Source organism: Zea mays, chromosome 6 (assembly GCF_902167145.1).
Source record: "Zea mays cultivar B73 chromosome 6, Zm-B73-REFERENCE-NAM-5.0, whole genome shotgun sequence".
Classification (NCBI taxonomy): Eukaryota; Viridiplantae; Streptophyta; class Magnoliopsida; order Poales; family Poaceae; genus Zea; species Zea mays.
In genome coordinates, this window is record NC_050101.1 from 80,613,882 (window position 1) to 80,624,082 (window position 10,201).

Consider the following 10,201-nt stretch of genomic DNA (forward strand, 5'->3'; position numbering starts at 1 on the left):
GGCTCACCGGCGTTGGGGAGCGACGGCGAGGGGCGGCCGGCAGGGGGCGGCGGCGGCTTAGGGCAGGGGTAGGGGCGGCGGCGGCTTAGGGTGGGGGAGAGAAAATGAGAGAAAATGAGAGGGAGGGAGAGAGAATTGGGGAAAAAGGGGAGGTGGGGGGGCGGCTGGGCCTGCCAAGGCCCAAGAGGGGGCGCCAGGGGCGGCTGGGCCGGCCGGGGTCGGCCCACGGCGCGGGAGAGAGAGAAAAAGAGGAGAGAGAAAGAGAGAAAAAGAAAGAAAAGATCTTCTTCTCATTTTCAAAATCCGATCTTTCTACATGAATGCATTTGCACTTTCAAAGCAATCAAAAGAAATGCAAGGTTCGGCATGGTGCATCAAACAACATAAAGTATTTAGGGTTTTTCTTACACGGGAAATCCAAACCGAATCCCGCTAGAACTTTGGAAAAGGTCAAGGTTTAGCGAGGGAAAAAGAAAAAGAAAAGGTAACGCCCGAATTTTGGCGATTAAAGAAAAGAAAAAATTCAACTGCAAAAATTCGGGGCGTTACAGAACCGGACCTATCCGCATACACTCCTGCTCCCCGCTCAGGTGGAGACTCGATGCTGCCATGTGGCATACTGCTCACGGCATAAGCCAACGGGCGGAATCTAGCATGATGCCTCTGGGCTACGCGCGCCTTCACATTCATTACGGATAAGACGTGCGCCTGTCCATTACACTGATAGGCACGAGTGCTCAGTCCACGATACGTGGGTCGCGCAGTTACTCACACGTTACCATATCGAGGGCAATGACTCACCATTACTCGTGCGGGTTACTGCCTATCAATGTTGCATGGACTGCGGTCATCATGACTCCCGGTGATTACTCATGCGTTACCCTATCAACATTAGTTATTCACATAATGTATTTTCTCCATTATGCTCCTGGGCCCGCATGTCGGGGCTCAGCATCCTTGTATGTGCCTCCCTTAAACTATAAAAGGGAAGGCACACAGCGTTACAAGGGACACAGACTCAAGCACACTCTCAATACTACTTACACACAGTGGAGGTAGGGTATTACGCTCCGGCGGCCTGAACCACTATAATCCCTCGTGTCCTCGTGTGTTCATCCCGAATTCACCAAACAGGCAACCGCTTAGGCCCCCTCCTCATCTTAGGATTAGGGTGGGTGCGTTCCGCCACCCGGCCGGTGGATTTCCCCACCGACAGCAAGCATTCATCCGAGTTCATGACAATCTCAATAATACCATTGTTTAAAGCAGGGGAACTCAAGAGAACAAGTTTTGAAATAAGTTGCAAGCATGTACTAATGTTATTTAATTCATTGTAGTTACCATATGAAGCTATCACAATTCTTAAAATGTTAGTTTCAGCATACATAATTGGATTAAGTACCATGTCAACATAACGCAAATGGAGGTATCTCAACTTCATGTAATACATATGTTTGTGCAAAATGAACACACAGGATCAAATTGATTAGTTGGACCAACATAGCAGTGAAGGCCTCGTATCGCCAAATTGAGTACCATTTGGCACATCCTCTGCCAGCTGATCCTCAATTGTTACAGGAACCACCCGATGATGCAACGATCCAGCAGTGGATTCATCAAATTCTCCCTCTAGGTGACTTGTCTCTTGTTCCAGCCTTTGTTGGAGAAACTGGGAAACATGGACGCTCTCTGCAGATCCGGTGCACATCCCAGTTTGTGCTGTCTCCATTGCACGAGGTCGCGGTGGCCAGAACATGGCATCGACTGGGCAATTGAAGATTGCGGCGGCGCGACCTGTACTATCGCGGACGGGTACAACGCGCATGGGCGGGAAAGCACGGGGGCGGTACAGGGAGGGCGGGAGATCGGGCGGGAGGGCGCGGGAACGGGATGGCTGGGAGAGCGCGGGGGCGGTACAGGGAGGGCGGGAGATCGGACGGGAGGGCGGGAGATCGGGCGAGAGGGCGCGGGAATGGGATGGCTGGGAGAGCGCGGGGGTGGGATATGGCGATTTTGCGAGACACAACAACTCGACAAAATTGGCTAGCGACGGAGAGCGATGCCGAGCGAGATGGCGAAAGCGAGGTTGAAGAAGAGCTCCTAGATTCGGTTTTCACGGGTTTTATGTTTTTTTTGCCGATCGAATGATTTTTAAACCTGTCTGTTGGAGCTGCTCTAACTAATAGCTAATTTACTAAAAATAGCTAATAGCTAAAATATTAGCTAGAGTGTTTGGATGAATATAGCTAATTTTAGCCACTAACTATTAGCTGCATTCAAACACCACCATGCATTAGAGCTAATATCTAGTTAGATAAAAAATTGATAGTAGAATTGACTACCTAACTATTATTTAATTTACTAAAAATAGTTAATAGCTAAATTTTTAACTAGAATGTTTAGATATTTCCAACTAATTTTAGCCGTTAATTATTAAATTTAGTGCATTCAAACACAGCTGACTACCGCTGACTACGCAACCAAACTATGCTTTGAGGATAGCAATTTTATTCATTGCCCGATGCAATCAAAGATGACATGACATTTTTTGGAAATCATCCCATAAAATATAGCACCGAGAATGGTCTAAATTAGCTACTCCTAAAACGATCACCAATCGGTCATTCTGTCTTACCTGTTCCACGATCATGGTGCATCGCTTTCTTTGCTGTACCACCCAAATTTCGTGTAGAACCGTCGGACAGCTAGAACAAGGAAAAGCAGCAGAAAAAAAATTGGATCAATAATGGAATCCGGGCCCACCTGGTTCCGCTGCCCTGATCGGCCCTAGGGGCATTGTCGTCCTTGCACATCACCGTATGCTCGACCCGTGTCCATGTGTGTATATATATCTCCATGCGTTTGCCACTTACGGCTCTGCTTCGTGGCCGCCTTTTTTCAGAGAAAACAGAGGGAGGAAAGAAAAAGCTCACCCCCCTCTCTCTTCCCACCACCTCTCTCACGTGTGTGAGGTGGCGAGCCCAAGGAGGAGCGGGAGGCCACAAGTCCGATCCGCCCGTATCTAATCCGCTCGAGCGCAGCGGCTCGTTCCTCGCGGGGGCGCACGGTGAGTTCCCGACGATCTGCGTGCTACGAGTTTCCAGGGCGTGGGGGCGGTGGATTTCGGGCCGCATTCCGGTTTCGTGGGTAGATCTGGCGGTTTCGTGCGGAGTTCTATCGGCGCCCTAATGCTGCTGGTGATGAGGGATTTTTTTAAACCGTCGGGTTTTTCTTGTGTGTGTTCAAATTTGCGGAAATTGACGGGGGTCACGGGCGAAATGTATGGTTTTAAGGTGGGTGTTGTGCCTGGCCTGAATTGGGCACGAACAATGGCGTAGTTTAGGGTGTTGGGATGCTGTGGATTTGCCGGCAATGCGCTTCTGTTCTTAGCTGGAAAAAAACTGGAGCTTTTGATTCGTTTTATTCGGTTGGAAACATGGCCCGGCGTCCCGGCCAACTGGCTTGAGCTGTTTCCAGACCAGAGAGAAGGTTGGTTGGATTTCTCTGGCCTAGTAGGCATTTGTTGGCCTCCCACCCCCCAAAACTTGTGGTGGTGGCCGTAGTTGAAATGCTTTCTAATGGTGGGGCAGTGACCCTCGCTTTCGAACCGATTCGTATGGGCGCAGCTGGTTCCAGTGTTCTTTGGTGGTGGCCTTGCTTTGCCCGAAAAGGTACGTCTTCAGCAGTTGGATGCCTGGATCCGGTGGCCTATGCCTGTCTTCTAATTAATTTGAGAAAATTGAGTGCGTTCTCATATTTCTGTATAAAAAATGTAAATGTCCATTGCTCCTTTCTGCCCGAAACTGGAAAATTTTAACCATCACAGTCACACAACAGCCGTGTTCCTTTCGATGTCTTATTCACGAGAATGCAATGGAAAATAGGGGAGAACCGTGGTTGTTGTGTTCCTTTCAAGGTCTTATTCACGAGAATGCAATGGAAAATAGGGGAAAACTGTGGTGCTTTCTTGTAAAAAATGGTGAATACATACACCTTCTCACAAAAGCTTCTGTTTTTGTTGATTATTTCTTCAGGTTGGCATTTCGAGTGCTGAGACATCGGCTTCATTGAATCCTAAAGCACGGTTGAGCCATGGCTGGCTCCCTTGCTGCCTCAGCCTTCTTCCCTGGCCCAGGGGCGTCTCCAGCAGCATCCGCGAAGAACTTGGCTGGTGAAGTACCGGATAGTTTGAGCGTCCGTGGTATTGTCGCAAAGCCTAATGCCAATTCTGGGAACATGCAAGTGAAGGCTCAAGCACAAACCCTTCCCAAGGTTAATGGCACCAAGGTTAACCTCAAGAATGCAAGCTCAGACACAGAGGAGGCGATACCCTACACTGCTCCCAAGACATTCTACAACCAACTGCCAGATTGGAGCATGCTTCTTGCGGCTGTCACTACCATCTTCCTGGCAGCAGAGAAGCAGTGGACACTGCTTGACTGGAAGCCGAAGAAACCCGACATGCTTGTTGATACATTTGGTTTTGGTGGGATCATCCAGGATGGGATGGTGTTTAGGCAAAACTTCATTATTCGGTCCTATGAGATTGGTGCCGATCGTACTGCTTCTATAGAGACATTAATGAATCACTTACAGGTGACACAATGATACTACAAAACGTAGTTTGTCTGCCTTTTTTGCTCTATTTACTATTGGTCTATCTTGTTTCATTGTGCCTCGCTTTATTTTGAATTTTCAGGAAACAGCTCTTAACCATGTGAAGACAGCTGGCCTTCTTGGAGATGGTTTTGGCGCCACGCCAGAGATGAGCAAACGAAACTTGATCTGGGTTGTCAGCAAAATTCAGCTTCTTGTTGAGAAGTACCCCTTGTGGTACGTTTCCGCAAACCTTAACAACCCTTATCCATTTCTCGGAAAATGCCATCCTTCTATTAGCTTTCAGTCAGATCTATAACCGTTACTCTTTCAACTCTTTATAGAATTGTCCGTTTTGCCCCTTGGGGCATGCTGTTTCAAAATTAGGTGTTGCATGTGCTAGAAGTGTTACCATATGTTAGTAAAGAAGCTCAAGGGAAATGCTGTATATCTCGATTTTAATCATTTCACTAATTCACTAGCATCTTGGAGATTTTGGACTGATAGTTTGTGCATTTCATAGATGGGTAATGAAGCTTTTATAATCTAATCGGCTTGTCGTATGGCATGAAAATGTCCTGTTTAAGTGCTCCTATGGTCTAAGGATGGCGACTTATGCCTTCAAAGATGAAAAATGTGTATCAGCGGTGCAGGCTTAAGTATAGCTGGAATTTAAAATAATTCTAACTATCAATCAGAAGCACAAGAAAAATATCTCCATGCCAATTTACTGATTTTGTTGTGCTTCACAGAGAACGAGTTCATTGGCCACTTCCCCTTTCTTCCATGGCCTTCACAGTTTCAGCAGGCAACACCTTAATATGGGTGGTTGCAACCAACCAAAACACTGATTGACTGATAGGTGGAGTTCAAAAACAAGCACTGATATGTGCCTTGGAGTTGTAGTATTCACTATTTGTTATGGTCCATGGTCGAGTAAAGACTGACGAAAATATTGAAAGTTATTTATTCAATAAGACGATATATTAATGGCTTAGAACTGCTGAATTAAGTGTCGTTTGTCCGTGCTTCCTTGTATGCTTGAATCAAGAAGATACGACAGGCTGTACACCTCAAGAGATCAGAGATGCCCTTTATTGTTGGAATAAATGGTTTCATCCTAAGAAATAAATGGTGTGGGCTGCCATACAAAGATGCCCTTGATCTGGATACATCGACTCACTACATTTAATTTGCTATTTGGGCAAAAAAAAGCAGAGTGCCCATAAAATCAATACCTGCTACAAATTTTGTGAAGTTACAACTTGAGTATACCTTGTTGGAGATATATTTGTGGACATTTGCTTATGGGCTGAAAGATTGACCAAATATTTGTTGAAAAAACCTGCTATAATTTAGGGAAGACACGGTTCAAGTGGACACGTGGGTAGCTGCCGCTGGGAAAAATGGCATGCGTCGAGACTGGCATGTCCTCGACTGCAAGTCTGGATGTACGATCTTGAGAGCTACAAGGTTTGGATTTCATCTGGTTTTGCATGTACTGTCTTTGTATCCTTGATGTGGAGCACCTCCATCTCTGCTTATGATTTACTTACATTTTGATTTTGTTTTGCTCGCAGTGTTTGGGTGATGATGAATAAGAACACTAGAAGGCTTTCAAAAATGCCGGACGAAGTAAGGGCTGAGATAGGCCCGTATTTCAACGCCCGCGCAGCCATAACAGATGAGCAGAGCGAGAAACTGGCTAAGCCAGGGAGCACTGCTGGTGGCGATGCTATGAAGCAGTTCATGAGAAAGGGGCTCACTGTAAGTAGCATAATCATTTGCTTCGTGTCTTAGTGTGCCACATGCGTACCATGGTTGTTTCTTGAATGTAAGTTTTCTCATGGAAGTCTGTTAACATTGAACAGCCTAGGTGGTGGGGTGACCTTGATGTCAACCAGCACGTGAATAACGTCAAGTACATCGGTTGGATTCTTGAGGTAATTTCTTCGGGGCCTGCCTCTTTTCATCGTATTCAATGGCCACTGCTCTGGCCATGTGGTGGGTGTTGTTGGAGAGATCTCGCTGGCATGGCTTCAAAGTTTATAAAGCTCTGTATACTTGTGCTTGTGTAACTCCTTGCTGATGAATGATCAATTGGTAGTCTGGCTGGGTCTGTATTTGAAAAAACAGACGTTGCTAGTACGGTTGATCAGCTGAGCTGCTTCTTGATCTTTGCCTAGTACGAAGCAAAGCCCCTTAGTGCCTGAACCCTTTTTCTTCTTCTTCGCAGAGTGCTCCGATCGCGATCCTGGAGAAGCACGAGCTCGCAAGCATGACGCTGGATTACAGGAAGGAGTGCGGACGCGACAGCGTGCTGCAGTCGCTCACCACCGTCGCGGGTGAATGCGTAGACGGCGACACAGACTCCACCATCCAGTGCGACCACCTGCTCCAGCTGGAAACAGGAGCCGATATTGTGAAGGCGCACACGGAGTGGCGCCCGAAGCGGGCGCATGGTGAGGGGACCCCCATGGGGGGTTTCCCGGCGGAGAGCGCGTGAATCCATATTTGGCAGGGTGAGGGGGACGGCTGTGAAGCACAGATCCTATGTTTATGGGTACACTAACGCCCAACTGAGTTGAGTGTGTTTTGGTTGGTTGGTTGGTCGCGACAAGTATGGCAGGCACATGGGGGAGCGCCGCATTACCCACACCCAACCTGGGGATTTGGCCAAGACAAAAGCCCAGCGGTATGAGGATCGAGGAAGCAGACCAGAGTTGTTGCGGAGCGAGAGGACTGGGGATCAGTGTGTGTTGTGGGTTGCTGGGCAAGGATACATGCAGGGGGAGCTGATGGTTTTGCAGGGGATGATGTTGTGTAGCTGGTTGGTTGGTTGGGGTGTGTAGAAGGCATTCATTCCCCTTTGTAACAGCCTAATCTGTACATTCTTACCATCATCTTTGTCTTGTTGATTGATCGAGTCGCAGACCTCCTGCGTTTATTTGCATTCCTCCTGGTGGTGCCAACCGTGTCTTGTTCTGTTTGCCTTGCCTTGGCTGCTTTGCTTGCGCAGCCTAGGCCTGATGGCGATGCCGGTTCGATGGGTTGGTTCAGTTCCGGCGCCCGGGTGATGGGGACCGGGAGCGAGAAAACTTATTCATTCCCTTCCGCGGTCCTGCTGCGAACGCGACGCACGATCGGGTCGGACGGGCAGCGCCTACTGTTTTGCCCCCTGTGCCGGCTGCCGCCGCACAGCAACGGGTGGTTCGCCCATTCATCCTGCCTGCCGGCGTTCTGCTCACCCTGCACGCCGTGGATCGTCGGCGCCGCTGCCTGCTGTGTTGCCTGGCCTTCCAAAATGAATCACAAGCAACGTATACAGCTGCTGCTGCTTCTGCTTGTACTCGTAAGTAGGCAACGAGATAGCGCTCATCAGCGCCACCAGTCCGCCTCGGCGAGCCGTGACAATGGATAGTTGAAGGTGTAGCTAATAATTAAGTAGATTATTAGCTAGATGTTTTGATGTCTTTAACTAAAAATAGCTAATAACTGAGCTATTACTTCCTCTATCTATATTATTTAGTTATTTTGAGTCTATCCTAAGTCAAACTATTTTAACTTTGACCAATAATATATATAAGATCAAATTATTTAAAACTAAAATAATTATATATTATGGTAGTTCAAGTCATAATAAATCGAATAACTTTATTTTTATGTTGTAAAATCTTATGAAACCTCTGGTATAAACGGTCAAAGTTGATAGTGATTGACTCAGTGCAAGGCTAAAACGACTAAATCAAGTGGACGGATGAAGTAGCTGGGTTGTTTAAATGTCCTCAGCTAATTTTAGCAGCTAATTATTAGCTTTAGTGCATTCACACAGAGTATCTCTTAGTGACTAAAGGAGTAAAGTTTAGAATGCCTTCTTTAATCACTCTGATTGGCACTTTAGGCACTATAAAAGTGACCAGAAGGTGAGAACTGGCCTTAATCTCAATATAGTCTTCATCGTTAGTAGATTGCGGATGTCAAGGCCCACCTTGATATAGATAAATCTTCCCGCCATTGTGATTCCATCGTTGGTGAACCCCTCAAGTAATGCACCAATGTCCCCCTATCATTTCTACCATCCTAAAATCATCATCTCTACTGATAGATGTGATATGTGGATCCAGATTGGAATCTGATTGAACTCTAGTTCATCTAGGGTTTTGGATTCATCTAGATCGGTCATCATAATGAGCTCCTTCGATAGGTTCCAAGCAGGGTTGTTCCTGAATTTTGAGGGGCCCAGAACATGATTATAAACAGAGACCCTCAAATATATTCTAGAGATCACCTTAAAAATGTTTTCTAACATTTCTAGATCCAAAATCATCAATAATGACTTCAATATTAATATCATCTAACAATTTCTTCTCAATACATAAAGTTGCTAGCCCATTTAACCTTTCTTAAGACATTGTAGACCTTAAATAATTCTTAAATAATTTTAGCTTTGAGAATCTCTTTTCAGCTAATGACACAATTACTGGTATTGTAAATAATATCCGATGACCAACAGATATATTGGGATAGCAATCCATTTCCTTGACAAACTAAAAAATTTCTATAGCAAACATTAATCTATCTAACAATGTTATTTGCAATATTCTTAACTCTAATATCAGATTATTTTTCTTAAAATCAGATGAATCATCATTAGAGAATTTTTTGCCAACATTGTACAATAATCCTTGAGTTTAATGTGACCTAATGATTTTAATGATGTTGAGTCAAGAAGAGACCCAAATATATTATTGAATACCTAGAGGTCTTCAAATCTATTTTTAATGAACTGTTTGCCATATCAAGCATAACCAAAAAGTAATTCACTTCAAAAAAATTCTCACCTTGTAGATTTGCCTCAGTGCTACAATCAGTTTCACCATAATATTTTTTCTAAGAGCACTGACGCTTTGCTGGAAATAATGCCTATACACCCATAACATAAGTAATATCCTTGTCAACAATCATACTAGAAGCAAACCCTTCATTTCTATAATTGTCAAACTAACTCATTGTACCATCTATTTGCTATAAGGTAGGGTAAAGGCACATTGTTTGTGATTGCAACTTATTGCTCATAAAATTTACACCAAATAAAATATCATGCCATATAACCATACCAAGAATGAACTCAAAGGTACCAATCAAGTCATACAAACTCTTAGCGTCACTCTTTGCCATGGGATTAGTATCAAAAGCATGATGTAACTCAAGCAAAGCTTGCCTTATCTGTGGACCTTGATATCTAATTGTTGCCACACTTTTGATACAACTTTTCCAACGAGTGTTGCATAATGATTCCACTTGGCACATGATCAGGTAAAAACTTTAATGATTTCGTAGAACCTAATATATATATATATATGTATATATTCTTTGCACAATTTAAAAATAAAATAGCTTTACGACAAGATTTTATCATATCACAAAGAGTAGGATTAAGACTGACAAGCACATGTCATAGAAAAGGCTCTTGGATTGTTACCAAGCAACCATTTCTGTACTCCTTGATGCTTTCCTTTCATATTAGAACCATTGTTATAACCTTTACCCCTTATGTCACCAATATTAAGACCAAAGGACTCCAAATGAATCAATCAAAACATTG

The 10,201-nt window shown here is 44.9% G+C and overlaps 1 protein-coding gene across 2 annotated transcripts; it reads left to right on the forward strand.

Annotated features, from left to right (window-relative positions):
• Positions 1–2,879: 2,879 nt before the first annotated feature.
• On the forward strand, positions 2,880–7,552 carry LOC100283590 (uncharacterized). 2 transcript variants are annotated; one of them, NM_001156491.1, is given in 7 exon segments: positions 2,880–3,067; positions 4,035–4,596; positions 4,700–4,833; positions 5,956–6,069; positions 6,177–6,363; positions 6,468–6,539; positions 6,833–7,549. In NM_001156491.1, coding segments are annotated over 6 exon segments (1,281 nt in total). In that variant the 5' UTR covers positions 2,880–3,067; positions 4,035–4,092; the 3' UTR covers positions 7,103–7,549.
• The last annotated feature ends 2,649 nt before the right edge of the window (positions 7,553–10,201 follow it).